This window comes from Diaphorina citri, unplaced genomic scaffold (assembly GCF_000475195.1).
Source record: "Diaphorina citri unplaced genomic scaffold, Diaci psyllid genome assembly version 1.1 scaffold109, whole genome shotgun sequence".
Classification (NCBI taxonomy): Eukaryota; Metazoa; Arthropoda; class Insecta; order Hemiptera; family Psyllidae; genus Diaphorina; species Diaphorina citri.
In genome coordinates, this window is record NW_007377546.1 from 77798 (window position 1) to 96198 (window position 18401).

The 18401-nt window shown below is 37.8% G+C and overlaps 1 protein-coding gene and 1 long non-coding RNA gene across 2 annotated transcripts in view; both read left to right on the forward strand.

The window, feature by feature from the left end:
* LOC103524630 (protein cycle) overlaps positions 1-13535 on the forward strand; it is a 33293-nt gene extending 19758 nt beyond the window's left edge. The window contains exons 12-18 of the mRNA XM_026819995.1: positions 481-619; positions 1294-1412; positions 1920-2005; positions 2612-2778; positions 10720-10855; positions 12588-12703; positions 12866-13535. Coding sequence (XP_026675796.1) covers positions 481-619; positions 1294-1412; positions 1920-2005; positions 2612-2778; positions 10720-10855; positions 12588-12703; positions 12866-12925 — 823 coding nt within the window. The 3' untranslated portion in view covers positions 12926-13535. The remainder of the gene's footprint in view (positions 1-480; positions 620-1293; positions 1413-1919; positions 2006-2611; positions 2779-10719; positions 10856-12587; positions 12704-12865) is intronic.
* On the forward strand, positions 8900-9864 carry LOC113465456. Its single transcript, XR_003390163.1, has 2 exons — positions 8900-8985; positions 9763-9864. It is a non-coding gene; the product is annotated as an uncharacterized LOC113465456 (long non-coding RNA).
* Positions 13536-18401: the final 4866 nt, after the last annotated feature.

Sequence of the window (18401 nt, forward strand, 5' to 3'; positions counted from 1 at the left end):
AGGAATATTTTCTCAAATACAGTGTTGAAATTATGAAAAAAAAAAAAACAGTCTGGTCTAGCTGAGTCCTTAATCAGGGAGTACACCAACTTAAGTCTGGCTGGGGGACTTTAAACAGGGAGTAGACCAGCCTGAAATCCCCCTTGATAAAGAAATAGCGAAGGTTGAGTGCGAAGGGCAAACACTCGTACATTATCATGGGTACTTTGGGGAAAAGTTTGGTCTGACTTTGGGACCTTAAACAGAAGCAATCACCCCAGGGCTGATTGAGAGGCTGACGAAAAACGCCGACCCCGTCTGAACACGGGAAAAAAGCGAAGACGAAGAAGACTTTGGAAAAAGAAAATAAATAATTATAAAAACTTGATTTCTATTTAGAAAGAAAAGTGTGTTCTTTGTTGGTTTGCTTAGAATTTCGCAAGATTTTTACCTTTTTTTGTCAGCTATCGTAAATATCAATATCTTACTGTTGGTTTACAGAGCTACCCCAGTGTTGGGGTTTCTACCTCAAGAGTTACTAGGTACCAGTATGTATGAATATTTCCATCACAAGGACATAGCTCATCTAGCAGAGTCTCATAAGTCAGCACTGCAGAATTCCAGCCCCGTTACCACTTCAGTGAGTATTATATGATAATAGTAGCACGGTTGGTCCAGTGGTAACGCGCTTGCTTGCCATGCAGAAGGTCCCGGGTTCGAATCCCACCATCGACAAAAATTTGTACTCGTTTTTCGATTGCAAATATTTCAACGGGTTACTTTCTGGTGTTCCCGTGTTGACCCAGCACCTAAATGGGAAGTATTGTGCCCCTTCTCGCCCATCTGACGAAAGGCAAACTACGGGATGGGCATGCCACGCCACAGGCCACATCAAGCGTACACAGACCACAGACCACATGCGTCTAATGTAGCAGTTATTTCATTGCTACGAAATAAAAACGGCGGTGGAACACTCATCTTTTTAAAAAAAAAATAATAAAAAAAAAAAATAATAAAAACTTCTTTATACTGTTCGCATAGGACTGAAAAGTCCCTTCATCCCTGTAGTAGACTACTAGTAGCCCATCTACACACGGAGTTATTGAAAAGAAATTGATTAATAATAACCAGTTAATAACTCGAATTATTTGTATATGGGCTTCTGTTGTCAAATTCTCAAAATATATTGAGGATAAAATTCCACACCTCGGCTGGAATTGAACCCACGCCCTCTTGTGTGGATTTTTTTTTTATATAAATTTAATAAGTGCTTAAAGTCTATTGTATGCTTTATTTTCCATTGGTGTCTGACAGGTTTACCAGTTCAAAAACAAAGGTGGAACCTATGTACAGCTGCAGAGTGAATGGAAGAACTTTCGGAATCCTTGGACCAAAGATATCGAATATTTGATTTCGAAAAACACGTTGATTCTGTAAGTAAATGACTTTATAAAATCAAAATCAAAAACAGCATAGAATTATATATATTCAGCAATAAAATTAACAAACGATGCACAAATATCTCAATAATCCCAACATCCAATGTTTACCTGGCACCGGTCGCTATGCGCATTTATATTCGACTCTTTATAAAATCAATAACAGCATAGAATTATATATATTCACCAATAAAATTAACAAACGATGCACAAATATCTCAATAATCCCAACATCCAATGTTTACCTGGCACCGGTCGCTTTGCGCATTTGTATGTCATAGCTACTCATTTTCCTCACGAGGCTGAGCTGGCCCCGCAACAGCCAGTCACGGAATCAATAATTTTTATTATGCAAATTTTTTGACCCAGCCGGGAATCGAACCCGGGTCTCCCGCTTGCAAGGCGAGCGCAGTGACTACTACGTCATGGGAGTTGATCACTCTAAATAATAATACTGTTGACTGTTAGTGACAATAGCTCATTGTATTTTGTATGTTTTAGGAATGAAGCAAAGGCAGAGAGCAGTACAGATAATCCATCCCAATCCCAACTAACCTCAGGATTTGACTTCTTCAATACAAACCAATGTAAGTACACCAGTGTAGCTACTTGAATCGAGGAGCGACCAGTGTAAAGAGATTGATAATACAAGTATATAAAAACTGAAGTACGTACGTACGGACCATGGGCTAAAAAACCACTTTCTTGGAATCAGGGGACCCTAAAACGGATATTTCCACCCATTTCCTGATTTTGAAAATTTGGACCGATTGTAATACTTTCTCATTACCAGTATAGCTTCGCTATAACTGTAGTAATAGAAAGTAAAAATTAATAGTAAATGAGGTACTTAGTAGTGCTGTGGTACCTTCTTATCCTTGCTTCTTAGATAGTAGATACCTAGATTTGTAATAATATCTTTCTTAGAAGCATTGTGTCTTAGAAAGGATCCTCTTATATTTGGATTTACTTGTTATTATCAAATAATAATAATAAAAATACAAATAAATAAATAAAAAAACAATTAAAAAAAACACAACACTTTGGAAGAAGCTCTCTGCTTTATCACAAAGAATTCAAGGTTTGATTTTGATGTAATGTTATGGCACTCATGGCAAATTATCTGGCAGGATAAATAAGGCATAATCTATTCTATTCTAATTTGATTTCTATTGTTCTGTTTGATTGCACAGCTAACGGCATTGGAGGTAAGGAGATGCAACGCCTGATCACATCACATGTAGAAGCTAGCAAGATAGGAAGACAGATAGCAGAGGCAGTACTTGATATGCAGAGGAGAGAAACATCCAGTTCTAATAGTACACCATCCCCTACCAATGCAGCTGAAACACTATCTGATGTAAGTTTATATGTAGAAGCTAGCAAGATAGGAAGACATTTCGTCTCTGTGCTTGGGTGTCGGGGTGGGAGCCTCGTGAGGACAATTGAGTAGCTGCTTTAATCGAGGAGCGACCAGTGGCGGCATTACCAGTGTAAAAAGATTGATAATACAAGTAGATAAAAACCTGTAGTACGTACGTACGGACCATGGGCTAAAAAACCACTTTCTTGGAATCAGGGGACCCTAAAACGGATATTTCCACCCATTTCCCGATTTTGAAAATTTGGACCGATTGCAATACTTTCTCATTACCAGTATAGCTTCGCTATAACTGTAGTAATAGAAAGTAAAAATTAATAGTAAAGGAGACACTTAGTAGTGCTGTGGTACCTTCTTATCCTTGCTTCTTATATACCTAGATTTTTAATAATATCTTTCTTAGAATCATTGTGTCTTGGGAAGGATCCTCTTGTATTTGGATTTACTTGTTATTATCAAATAATAATAATAATAATAAATGAAAAAAAACAACACTTTGGAAGAAGCTCTCTGCTTTATCACAAAGAATTCATGATTTGATTTTGATGTCTGATGTAAGTTTAGATTTCGGATCTGAAGGCTGGTGGTTCGAGTCCAATATCTAAAGTCAGGAAAAGGAATTTTAATTGTGTTAAGCTCTAACGCTTGTCACAAATGTCGTTCCCCACTCAATACCCTACGCAATGTAGCGCAACTGCCTTGTAAGGATATGGTTTCCGGGTCCAATTTCTGACCGGGCGGACTATATCCTAAACAGGGAACGTTCGTTCTTGGAACGGCTGGCTTTGTTCTATCCTGTCTTTCTTTTCTCCTCGATTTCGGGACGATAAGACCTCATCAGTTACAGTTCCCTCTATCAAACCCCTAAAAATCTCTAAGAGCAGAGTTTACCAAATCAGATTGAGATCAATCTAAAATTGAGCTAGGTACCTAATACCCAGTTCAATCCAGAATGGAGCAGTTGCAAATGGGTAAAAATTATAAATAACTGGTCGATTCCTATGTAAAAAGTTGGGAAAAATCCAAATCCGAGGTCAAAACTTCAGAAAAATAACTGTAAAAGGTCGAAAATTCAATTTTTATTTTCCGTTCCAATGAAAGAGTTCAAATATGTGTGACGTCAGACTTTACGCACCAAATTTTTGACCTCGAAATCCTAGGGGATAACTTTTGGGGGGCAAAAAACCTCGAAAAAAGTGCATACCTTTGGCACTTTTTTACGTTTTCCGCCTATAACTTCTAAACCACGCCTTTAATGTAAAAAGTAAAAACATACGTTTAAAGTTAAGAAAGTTTCCTACAAAATCAAGTTATCACAAAGGATTTTACGTAGAGCGAAGCTTTGTTAATTAACCATTGAACTTGATGTTTTTTTTTTTTTTTTTTTTTTTTTTTAAACCCCTTAGAGGGACATTTGATGTGACGTCATCGCCTACGGGAGCGTATGCCGTGACGTGATCTTTTTTGACATACCCTATAATGTACACAGTAAGAAAGGTAGGCGAATAGATATCGGACAAACAAAAATTAGAGTAAACGATATTATTCTCTGAGATTGTCAGGTAACATGAGGTGATTGTTAAAACAAATTTGAGACCTCCAAGGGGAGAAATTTTGGTGGCCAAAAAACCGCCGAAATATGGCCGAAAATTGGTTTTTTGGCGGTTTTTCTGTCACCAAAAGTTCTCCCCTCAACTCTCGAGGTCTCGATTTTAGTATGACACTCCCCCCACCTTACCTAACGATCCTATGAAAAAAAATAGCTTGTTCTAATTAATGCAAGGTAATGCATTGTTAAAATCCTCTACCTATTAGACTAAAGAGAAAGTCAACCTTTCCGAGAGCGAACCTTATCTGTTTAGGATAAAGTTCATCCTGGACAGGCATTGTTACCTTCCAGGCTACGTTGCCTCTTTGATACCATTATGGACATAATTTGTTTTGTAATATCTTCTCGAAAGTGATAACGCGAGATAAGAAGAGAGTCAGAGAACCTTTCGGTCAGACCTTGGATTCTTGTAATCAACTTTTCAAAGGTCGATTCGAAACTAAAAACCCCAAAATATCAAAAAGTCGCGTCCCGATGTGATAATTACTCATTAATTTAATCTATTTCACTTGTATCTTCTACCAAGACTATCCCTCCATTCTAGACAGATGGAAGGTAGCGCTTCTACCTTGTAAGTGCTAGGTCTGGGGTTCGATTACCGCCCGGAAAGTATTTTATCCGAAACAGACAGGGTTCATGCTCGGAACGGCTGGTTTTCTCCCACCCTGTCTTCCTTCGCTTTTGGAACGATAAGACCTTAGCAGCTACAGTTCTCTCCTGGGTGTGTAAGACAGCCGAAACTTGTGTGACGGGAAAAGCTTCAGACCTAGCTATCAAGATCTGACTGTCTGACAGACCTGACCTAGACCTGTCTGCAGCTTAACCCCATACACAAAAAGCCCAAACTAAGGCTTAGGTGTAGGGGCTGGACAGCCCTAAAGGATGGGTTAAGCTTCTATCTAGACCTGTCTGCCAAACAGATCTCGGATAGACATCATATGAAAAAAAATAAACAAGAGACGTTAGTCAGCGCGAATCCAGGTATGAAGGATTACCTTATTACCTATCATGTGACTTATCAGCTGATCAGACGTTACATAAATTTATGTTTATATATATAGATAATTCCAACGAAATATCACTAGTTAACTGTGTTAAACAATGTTTTGTTTATTTTTTTCTCTACAATTCTCCTGCTATGTTCGTTGTAGGGGAAAAATCAAGTTGATTAAGAGTTGAGTAAAGTACTTTTCTCCAATTGCCTACAACTTCAAGCATTAAACTCACACGAAAAGGCTTCTACGAATCTAGACCTGTCTGCCAAACAGGTCTAGGATAAACATATGAAAAATAAACAAGAGACATTAGTCAGCGCGGATCCAGGTATGAAGGATTACCTTATTACCTATCATGTGACTTATCAGCTGATCAGACGTTACATAAATTTATGTTTATAAATATATAGATAATTCCAACATAATATCACTAGTTAACGGTGTCAAACAATGTTTTGTTTATTTTTTTCTCTACAATTCTCCTGCTATGTTCGTTAAGTAGGGGAAAAATCAAGTTGATTAAGAGTTGAGTAAAGTACTTTTCTCCAATTGCCTACAACTTCAAGCATTAAACTCACACGAAAAGGTACACGCGTCATGGGAAACACTTCATCAGAAGACATGAAACCTGATTCCTGATTCATCCGACTTTATTTTGAACCCCATGTGGTTTCTGATTTCAGAAGTACCTGTTCCACATCCACGTACGTCGAAGATGGGCAGATCCCCTCATCTAGCGTTCATCCCATGGAATATCAGCAGGCTGATAGCACCAGGAAGTCGAAAAAACGAAAAGGAGGCTCCTCATTCCAGTGAGTAAGGCTCTGAATTTTATTCAATGGAGTGAGGTTTCAGTTTTAACGCGGCGATTTTGTATTTAGGGGTTTAGGGATAGGTTTATTGAAGAAAAAAATAATAACAAAATAAATTTTCACGTTGAGAAAATTTTTAGTGACGCGAAAAACACACATCTGACCTCCGACTTACTAAGAGAAATTTAGCCAAAAACCCCATCACAAGTACTTAACTCTGTTTGCAATGCAAACTTTTCTCGTTAAAATAAATGAATCCAGCCTAATTTTAGCTTTCGATTTCGGGACGATAGCAGTTACAGTTCCCTCTGTCAAACCTCTTAAAAAAAATAAATGAATAAAAATAAAAATGAAAATAAAAAGTCGATGTCTTTTCGTTCAAAGAGTAATTCCCGCCGGTGTTGAAGTTTTTTCGCCTGTGCTTGGAATTCGGGGTGCACTCAGCCTCGTGAGGCCAATCATTGAGTTGCTGCTTTCAGTAAGTAGGGAGTTAGGGACGAATGGAGGCATTACCGGAGTAATAAAGAAAAATGACAGATTTGAATATTTAATAGAAATAGAAAAAGAGGCTTGTAGTACATAATAATATGATGTCAACAAAAATTGAAGAGAGGCTCTGATCTTCACCAAACATAATGCAATTTATGATTTAGATTTCTTTTTAGGATTAGAAAAAAACTAGTTATTGTTGGCCTCCCTGTGTGGAGGTACAATTATAGACACACTAGTCCGACCTCTACAGTATTACAGACCGCGCTATCCTATCATACCTTATAATGGGCACTAATATAATTATTTAATAACATTACTATTTGCTAGTTATACCTACCTAGTTACCTGATAGGTTGCCTTCTTCACCAATATGCTAATAATATCATCATTGTATCATAGAACTGTAAACCTACCTGATCCATGTGTTGTTTACAACTTCTAACTTGGGAAATCTTGAGAAAAAAAAGAGGTTTGATAGAGGGAACTACTGAGGTCTTATCGTACCAAAATCCAAGAAAGAAGAAGGACAGGATACAAGAAAGCCAGCCGTTCCGAGAACGAACCTTATCTTTTTAGGATAAAATCCGCCCCGGGAGGGAATCGAATCCGCGGCCTAGCACTTACAAGGCGCTATCCTCCAAGCTAACCCTTCAATACTGAAAAGTCCCTTTTAACAAAGACAGGGTTCCAAGGGTCTGGCTGGGGGACCTTAAACAGGGAGGATATCAGCCTGAAATTTTCCTTGCTGAAGAAATAGCAAAGGTTGAGTGCGAAGGGCATCCACTTCAGTTTTTGTAGCCAAAACCAAAGCAATCACCTTAGGGCTGATTGAGAGGCTGACGAAAAACGCCGACCCCGTCTGACCACGGGAAAAGGCGAGGAAGAAGAAGAAGACTTTTAGTATATTAGGTACTACATTTAAGTCGTACACAAAAAGACCACTCGAGGCTTAGGTGTAGGGGCAAACAGCCCTAAAGGATGGGTTAAGCTACTACGAATCTACGTTTAGGAGCTAAAAGAAATCCGAGGGGGCCCCTGAATACAGCCCTGCAGTCCCTGCATATAATGGACCTACAATACCTACATATATCTAATTTACACGTTAGTTATATGTATATAGAATTGTATAGTTCATACATAGAATTGTATACACACTCGTAGTTTAGAGATAACTATGTTTTTTCTCAAGGTCGTACGACTAGGTAAATCTTAAAGCTACTTGTGTTTAATTAGGCCAGGAGATACAGGTTTTCATTTCGCCTATGCAGAGCTTGTATAGATATCAGTACAGTAGAACCTCGATTATTTCAACTCCAAAATCCATTGTTTTTTTTTTTTTTTTTTTTTTTTTTTTTTTTTTTTTTTTTTTTTAAAAAATATTCTTTTTTATAAAAGAAAAAAATAAAAAAAAGAGATCTTTTTTTTTCTTTCAAAAGATATCCTATCTTATCAGAGGAAAAGATCATAGAAAGTGATCGTTTCAACCTCGATAATTTCAACTACCCCCGGTCCCAATAATCAAGGTTCTACTATATACTATACATATTTATGTAATTAATATACACAAGTGAGATATATCTGTTATGTAATATATGCGAGATATATGTATTTAATAGGCTTAGTAGTTAGCTACATGCTACATACTTACATAATACAATACTTGATGCTGGGTCAACACGAGAACACCAGAATTACCAGAAAGTAACCCGTTGAAATATTTGAAATCAAAATTTTGTCGATGGTGGGAATCGAACCCGGGACCTTCTGCATGGCAAGTGAGCACGTTACCACTGGGCTAACCGTAACCGTGTCCTTCATTCTACGACAAGTTACTGGCCTACTCACATTGACTTCACCCAGTCTGAGTTAGGCCAGGGAAATTGCTGGAGAGGCCTCCTGACCCGTGAAGGCGATGGCCTTAGGCTTAATCCTTTGTCTGCATTGATTCTGATTTTCATCTTTTACAGGGAGAACTATTAGGTCAAAGCTGGTTTGACATACTACATCCTAAGGATGTGGCTAAAGTTAAGGAACAATTATTCTCATCAGATTTAAGTCCAAGGGAGAGGCTGATAGACGTGAAAAGTAACAAGGCGAGCGCAGTGACTACTACGTCATGGGAGTTGATCACTCTAAATAATAATACTGTTGACTGTTAGTGACAATAGCTCATTGTATTTTGTATGTTTTAGGAATGAAGCAAAGGCAGAGAGCAGTACAGATAATCCATCCCAATCCCAACTAACCTCAGGATTTGACTTCTTCAATACAAACCAATGTAAGTACACCATTGTAGCTACTTGAATCGAGGAGCGACCAGTGGCGGCATTACCAGTGTAAAAAGATTGATAATACAAGTAGATAAAAACCTGTAGTACGTACGTACGGACCATGGGCTAAAAAACCACTTTCTTGGAATCAGGGGACCCTAAAACGGATATTTCCACCCATTTCCCGATTTGTGTAGCTACTTGAATCGAGGAGCGACCAGTGTAAAGAGATTGATAATACAAGTATATAAAAACTGAAGTACGTACGTACGGACCATGGGCTAAAAAACCACTTTCTTGGAATCAGGGGACCCTAAAACGGATATTTCCACCCATTTCCCGATTTTGAAAATTTGTACCGATTGCAATACTTTCTCATTACCAGTATAGCTTCGCTATAACTGTAGTAATAGAAAGTAAAAATTAATAGTAAATGAGGTACTTAGTAGTGCTGTGGTACCTTCTTATCCTTGCTTCTTAGATAGTAGATACCTAGATTTGTAATAATATCTTTCTTAGAAGCATTGTGTCTTAGAAAGGATCCTCTTATATTTGGATTTACTTGTTATTATCAAATAATAATAATAAAAATACAAATAAATAAATAAAAAAACAATTAAAAAAAACACAACACTTTGGAAGAAGCTCTCTGCTTTATCACAAAGAATTCAAGGTTTGATTTTGATGTAATGTTATGGCACTCATGGCAAATTATCTGGCAGGATAAATAAGGCATAATCTATTCTATTCTAATTTGATTTCTATTGTTCTGTTTGATTGCACAGCTAACGGCATTGGAGGTAAGGAGATGCAACGCCTGATCACATCACATGTAGAAGCTAGCAAGATAGGAAGACAGATAGCAGAGGCAGTACTTGATATGCAGAGGAGAGAAACATCCAGTTCTAATAGTACACCAAGAAAGTTACACCATCAGATTTTCCGTAAAAAAATACATAAGATGGACTATTTAACGTTTCTAATAGCTATAATGGAAAGTTCTCTATGCCTGTTTTAAAAATGAAACAAAATTAATTTCAGTATGCCGAGTCTCGAACCTGTAACTGCTGAACTGTCAGTCGGATATAATTGAAAATGAAACCATCGTATTCCTCGTGAAAAATTACACAAAATGGTTTAAGTATTTGATGGTTCTAAACGATGAATTAAAAAGTTCTTTATGCCTATTTTAAAAATAAAACAATATTGATTTTAATTTACCGAGTTTCGAACCTGTACCTCGTGAACTGTGAGTCGGATAGAGTTCAAAGTTAAACCATTGTGATCCTCGTGAAAAATCACACTAGATCATCTATTTGATTATTTCAATAACTGCACTAGAAAGTTTTTTATGCCCATTATTACCATAAAAACGGCAAAATTTCCTACAGTCATTTTTGTAGAGAATTACGTCCCGAACAATTTGGAATGGTCAATTTTGCGCTAGGATTTACGGTTTTTGAGATAATTGCAAAAAATCTTGAAACACGCGACTTACGGCCTTCTGGTGCCGCAACGGTAACTTGTAGGACAAAATGGAAGTAACCATTTTGTAGGGAATTTAATTTTGAACAAAATCGATCGGAATACTTTTTTCGATATATTTGCAAAAAACTGGAAAAAGTCACGAAAAATGACACTTACGCCCTTCTAGTTCCGCTAACCGTAAAGTCTCGCTTTGAGACTTTTGACCCCCTAATTGAAGCCAACTCGTAATACGCGGTCCTAATCTTGTGTTGCAGTTACTTCAGAATCACGGATTGGAAACGCGAGGTGGAAACCCTCTCATCTCTCCCCTTCTATCGGATGTATCTAGAGGAGATTACTCTATGGTCAGAAATAATGTAGTACTGAGTAGTTCTTCATGTCATGAATCAGGTAAGTTAGTGTAGTTCTCATGTAATGCAACTGTAACTCCAAAATAGTAACTTCTGGTCAGTATCGAGGCTCTAAGTCGTGAACTGTGTGTCGGATGGAAGTCAAAGTTACACCATTAGATTCCTCGTAAAAAATCACATAAGATAGACTAATTGATTACCACTAGAGAGTTTTCAGTGCCTAGTTTAAATAACTGGTAGCCCCTGGGGGCGTAGAACCTACTGATGAGGAATCATCGGATAGCACAGTTGTTAAAGTCAAGACCAAAGGTAGGCTGAAGTGGCTAAATAAGGTAGGCTATATAAATACTGAAGTACAAAGGTAAGAGGCTTTGATCTTGTAACCTTATTATTTGTAATGCATTCCAAGACGTTATCTTGAAATGTTTAGCTCCTCTTAGGGCGAAAAAGTTGTAGAGGAAGCATTTGAGTTGCGCACTAAACTTTCTCTCTTTCGTTTCGTTGATTTTCATGCGTGTTTGGGCTGTGGACTTGTACTCTTGTACACAACTTTACATTTCATTTTCCCCGCAAACTACGTTCGTTTTGGCAAGAATATCTTGTTGTTATAAAACTCAAACAGAAAACTCAAAATTCGTTACAGATATATCATTCTCGAAATGCATCAATATAAAGGTGGTTTTTAGTCCGTCCTTTCTTTATTATTACAATAGTAATAAAAAGGTACCTACGTATAAGGGACGGACTATTGTATTCGCTTCGGTGTCTGTCAGTTGGTCGGTCTTTCTTCAGTGTAAAAAGATTGATAATACAAGTAGATGAAAACCTGTAGTACGTACGTACGGACCATGGGCTAAAAACCACTTTCTTGGAATCAGGGGACCCTAAAACGGATATTTCCACCCATTTCCCGATTTTGAAAATTTGTACCGATTGCAATACTTGGTCTGTTGGTCTGTCTGTCCCCATAGAAGGACTTATTCAAACCTGGTCGACCTATATATCAAATTAAAAGGTCTTTTTACCAGGAACACGAAAGTGGTGGTGCAAATTTTGTCCAGAAAACCATAAAGCCAAAAAACCTGGTTTTTGGCTTTTGACCCCTTATTCAGGACACCATCCCCGACCTTTTGGGCAAAAAATTAGAACTACGTCATTTTTGTCCGTCAAAAAGTCTTCGTTTCCTAGACTAATAGTCTGATAATGATAACACTTAATTTAACCTTGTGTATGCAGGTGATATGAAAGTTACACCATCAGATTTTCTGTAAAAAATTACATAAGATGGACTATTTAACGGTTCTAATAGCTATAATAGAAAGTTCTCTATGCCTATTTTAAAAATGAAACAAAATTAATTCCAGTATGCCGAGTCTCGAACCTGTAACTGGTGAACTGTGAGTCGGATATAGTTGAAAATGAAACCATCGTATTCCTCGTGAAAAATTACACAAAATGGTTTATTTGATGGTTCTAAACGGAATTTAATTTTGAACAAAATCGATCGGAATACTTTTTTCGCTAGAACCAACGGTTCTCGAGATATTTGCAAAAAAAAACTGGAAAAAGTCACGAAAAATGACACTTACGCCCTTCTAGGTCCGCTAACCGTAAAGTCTCGCTTTGAGACTTTTGACCCCTTATTCAGGACACCATCTCCGACCTTTTGGGCAAAAAATTAGAACTACATCATTTTTGTCCGTCAAAAAGTCTTCGTTTCCTAGACTAATAGTCTGATAATGATAACACTTAATTTAACCTTGTGTATGCAGGTGATCAAGATGACGTGATCAGTGGTATGATCTCACCCCCCTCCCCTCAGTCTGGTGGGGCGCCTACTACTGGTAATGATGAAGCGGCTATGGCGGTCATTATGTCTCTATTGGAAGCTGATGCCGGTCTAGGCGGCCCTGTGGATTTCTCCGGCCTCCCGTGGCCTCTGCCCTGACTGGATTAAAGCAGGCCTCTGCCCTGACTGGATTAAAGCAGGCCTTTGTCCTAACCTATGTTTACGCAGAGGTCTCTACCTTGCCCATATTGACGTACTGAGGCCGATGCCGGTCTAGGCGGCCCTGTGGATTTCTCCGGCCTCCCGTGGCCTCTACCCTGACTGGATTAAAGCAGGCCTCTGCCCTGACTGGATTAAAGGTCATTATGTCTCTATTGGAGGCCGATGCAGGACTAGGCGGCCCTGTGGATTTCTCCGGCCTCCCGTGGCCTCTGCCCTGACTGGATTAAAGCAGGCCTTTGTCCTAACCTATGTTTACGCAGAGGTCTCTACCTTGCCCATATTGACGTACTGAGTGAAAAAGATATTATCTCAAAAGTCTACCCGAAAAAAACTACTGCTATAACTTCTAAATTTAAAGAAGAAATTAATTGAAATTGCGGTAAGTTATAAGCACCGACTCATCGTTTTCTGACTTGCCTTGGACTCGAACCACCAACCTACTAACAGAATTTCATGACATCTTTTTCACACGTGCATTATGCTGACCACTCACGCTCAGTGTCAGCCTAGGTCTTGAGACTGACTGACAGTCTGAGCGTGCGTGGCTCGCATTAAAGTCATGTGAAATGGTTTTACTTTGTGTCTTTACTAGAATATATTTTTTATGAGTATACATAGGTACTTTTTAGTATGAATTTTTGAATTTGTAGTTCAGAGATTAGATAATTTTACAACCCGGATTTTCAGTCTCATGTCGTTCCAAAAAAAACAGCTTTTTAAGGGCGAAGAGCTTAACACACGTATCAGGACTGCCTGGAAAAGTATCACAAGAAACGCCCATTCTATTTCAATAGGAAAAAGCTAGGAAGAAGAAGAAGAAGAGGAAGAAGAGGATAAAAAAGTCCCAAATTGACGAACATGAAGTTTGTTGAACACATAAATGAGAATTTGGTCATTTATGACATTGTACAAGTGAATACGCAAAAAGCCCACTCTGAGGCTTAGATGTAGGGACAAACAGCCCTAAAGGTCGGGTTAAGCTTATACGAGTCTTGTATAAAGTTAGCATGGGACTTTAAACCCTAAAACTACTGCTATAACTTCTAAATTTAAAGAAGAAATTAATTGACATTGTGGTAAGTTATAAGCACCGACTCATCGTTTTATGACTTGCCTTGGACTCGAACCACCAACCTACTAACAGAATTTCATGACATCTTTTTCACACGTGCATTATGCTGACCACTCACGCTCAGTGTCAGCCTAGGTCTTGAGACTGTCTGACAGTCGGAGCGTGCGTGGCTCGCATTAAAGTCATGTGAAATGGTTTTACTTTGTGTCTTTACTAGAATATATTATACATAGAATATATTTTTTATGAGTATACATACTTCTTAGTATGAATTTTTGAATTTGTAGTTCAGAGATTAGATAATTTTACAACCCGGATTTTCAGTTTCATGTCGTTCCAAAAAAAAAAACAGCTTTTTAAGGGCGAAGAGCTTAACACACTTATCAGGACTGCCTGGAAAAGTATCACATTCTATTTCAATAGGAAAAGGCTAGGAAGAAGAAGAAGAAGAAGAAGACGACGAAGAAGAAGAGGATAAAAAAGTCCCAAATTGACGAACATGAAGTTTGTTGAACACATAAATGAGAAGTTGGTCATTTATGAAATTGTATAAGTTAACACTCCGAGGCTTAGATGTAGGGACAAACAGCCCTAAAGGTCGGGTTAAGCTTATACGAGTCTTGTATAAAGTTAGCATGGGACTTTAAACCCTCAAGCTTTAGCCCATATTTCCCTTTATCATGTACAGAGATAGTATAAATGTACATAGAACCCTAGATTAATATACATAAAAAAAAACCTAGCTTATTATATAAAGAACCCTAGATTAATACGATGAGCTTAATATAGGTCTCTATCTGTGTTCAAAATTCAAATTGAGTTTATTTTAGATAAATGTGAAGAATTTTTATTTTAGATTCTAAAATATTATTTAGTTTTAAGTTTTATTTTTCTATATCATATTGTAGTTGGAAACGTTGGACCAATCTTATATTATATGAACAAGATCCATTCACTCATTCACATTTCATAGTTCACACACTGATCGCTCCATCTCTAGAACCACAACACCTAGTAATAATAATAATATCTGACGATATAATTAAAAATAAACAAAATAATAATAAAAATAATAAAAACGAGGAATAATTCTGAGGAATTTCGAGGTGTATTTTCCTTTCGGGAAACTTTCGGAAACAGAACGGATTCCGATGGCATGCCATCTTAGATTTCCTACGGTTTAGTACAGGCGCCATTTCAGTTTTCCAAATGGGAACCGGTTCCGATGGCGCACCATATGGGATTTCCTATGGTTTAATTTCGGAAACAGAACGGATTCCGATGGCACGCCATCTTGGATTCCCTACGGTTTAGTACAGGCGCCATTTCAGTTTTCCAAATGGGAACCGATTCCGATGGCGCACCATATGGGATTTCCTATGGTTTAATACTGGCGCCATTTCAGTTTTCCAAATGGGAACCGGTTCCGATGGCACGCCATATTGAATTTCCTATGGTTTAGTACAGGCGCCATTTCAGTTTTCCAAATGAGAACCGGATCCTTTTCCGAAAGTTTCCCGAAAGGAAAACACACCTACCTGTACTTTATGAAAGACCTGTTTTATAATTTTACTGTGTGGTGTTGTTTTTAATAAATCCAAAGAGAACATTTGCAATACCTGGGCCTGGATACCATCAGCCGTCTATTAATAAATAATCTAGTTGTTAATAAATAATTCTCTATTAAAATATTGATATTAAGCAGCTTCTTCGGCCGAGTGGGTATCACACTGGGCTTGCACCCCGAAGGTCCCAGGTTCAATTCGCGACATGTTTTTTTGGCTTTGAACTTGGATTTCGGGGTGCACTCAGCCTCGTGAGAACAGTTGAGAAGCTGGTTGTGATGTGAGTAGCGACCAGCGTAGCGACCGACCAACGAGCAATGACCGTCTCACCTCCATCACTAATTTATTTCTCATCTCTCCTTCTCATTATTATTATTTTTCTTTCTTTTTTTTTATAATTAAGCAAGGTCTACTTTATTAATCATGTATTGTAAAATGTTAAACCCATAAAATACACGAGACCTTGTTTGAGTATAGGAGAAATAGAGTCCATATATCTCCTCTACCTCAATGTTTTCAACATCAAGATTCCCAAAGTCCTGGGGGTTCTTCAACTCCTGGAACTCCTATGACTCCTAGAAACCTTGAATCTGGGATCCGAAGACATTGTGAGAAGTGACGTAGCTCCACCGAACGAATGACCCATCATGCAGAGGTTACTGAAATCCAAATTGCCCTTGAATTGACTCAGAGACAGTTTGCAGGGCAAAATATTGTGAGCCGTCCCATTGTTGATTTCTTCCAAGACATTCAATGCGTTTATGCATTCGGTTCTTCGTAATTTTATCTGTTTATTTCGGACATTGTAGTGCTCCGGTCCCATGTTAGACAGATCCATGTACTCATGATACACCCAAGTCTTTTTATCTTGGGCACACGCCTCCTCACTCTCATAATAGTAGCTTGCACAGGCTGAGGTATCCCAGAGTGAAAACCAAGACTGAGGATTGAATCAATTCACTCTAGCCAATATTGGATATTGGAAAACCGAAATACACTGGTTCGAAACCACCATCATACACAACAGAGGCAGTACTTGATATGCAGAGGAGAGAAACATCCAGTTCTAATAGTACACCATCCCCTACCAATGCAGCTGAAACACTATCTGATGTAAGTTTATATTTCGGATCTGAAGGCTGGTGGTTCGAGTCCAATATCTAAAGTTAGGAAAAGGAATTTTAATTGTGTTAAGCTCTAACGCTTGTCACAAATGTCGTTCCCCGCTTAATACCCTACGCAATGTAGCGCAACTGCCTTGTAAGGATATGGGTTCTGGGTCCAATTTCTGACCGGGTGGACTTCATCCTAAACAGATAACGTTCGTTCTTGGAACGGCTGGCTTTGTTTGATTGAGTAAATGTAATGCTAGTGATAACTACAAAATTTTGGATACTGGTGTCGTCACAACCACATTTACGATTATTACTTTTATGATTGTTTATTTAAAATAGTCAAAAGCGACTTAAGAACTGGGCCTTGGACGATTTAGAGTAGAAATTAAAAAGATATATAATGCAGATTTTTATTATATTGAAGAATAGTTTATCTTGAAAATTTTCAGTTTATCATAGTTTATAGAAATAGAAAATTGTCTATTTGTAGATAATGTGTAAGTTTTGTTATGCAATAGATCACATTATTTTGTTATGATTTATTTTAATTGTATAGAGTCTTTTTATATATAAAGTACAAAGATATGTGTTACCCTTTTCTCTAATGTAAAAAAAGATGAAAATTTAATGATAGGTCTATGGATCATAGCATAATGGTCGCATACATTGTTATAGGAATGTTAGCACTGTTCAGTACATTGCCTCGTTTTATATAATTATATAAAAGAGTTTGATAGAGGAACCTGTAATAGAGGTCCTATTGTACCGAAATCGAAGAAAGAAGGATAAGTAGTCTAATAGATAGAGGAGGTCCACCTTGTATTAATTAGAACAAGCGATTTTTTTTTTTTCATATGATCGTTAGGTATGGTGGGGGAAGTGTCATACTAAAATCGAGACCTCGAGAGTTGAGGGAAGAACTTTTGGCGGCGGAAAAACCGCCAGAAAAAGGCCGAAATTTGGATTATTGGTACCTATATGGAAATTGATTGCCACTTAGTAATGCTATGATATTTACAAAAGTTGTGAAAAAGCACGTATTCACTTTTTTTTACCTTATCTGTTTAGGATGAACTCTGCCCCGGGTGAGAATCGATCCCGCGACCTTTGCACACAAAGGGCAGACTTAAATACTACCGTCCCAGCTAACTAGGCTGGCTAGTTCAACAGTTGATCAAACTTTATTTTTTTACTTATATCTATGTACATTATTTTACCATCTGTAAATAAAGTTTGATCTAATTGTTTAATAATAATAATAATAATTGGTCAAACTTGGGCCTAGAGCTCTATTTCTGAGTTACAGTTCACTGAAAAGAGTTACCTTTCAAGAATTTGGAGATGTCCTCCAGCTGAGGAATATTGTCCTCTGCATAGCCACAGTTCTGTATTAGAAGCGGAAACACGTGGTTGTGTTCCTTACAGGCATGAGTAGGATAGAGCTTTGTGAGGTTCCGGAATACTTCACCCCAGGTTTTTGTTTCCTCCGCTGTATAGTCAACACGGGGTAGCGGCTCTCCGCTGTAAATAAGAGAACATACGAGTAGTTAGTGATTATTTGCCTCGGTGGCGTAGTGGTCAAGACGCTCGCCTGGTAAACAGGAGGGCGTGGGTTCGATCCCAGCCGAGGTATGGAATTTTATCCTATCATAGAAAATAAAAAGAACCAATGTGTTAATATTTTAATAATAACTAATTTGTATTTATTTACAATATGGAGCGTTTTAGAAACACCCGTCCAATATAATTTCATTATAATGTACTTGTAGAATTTCACTTATTGTTATATCATACAACTAAATAAAAAGTTCAACATCAAAATT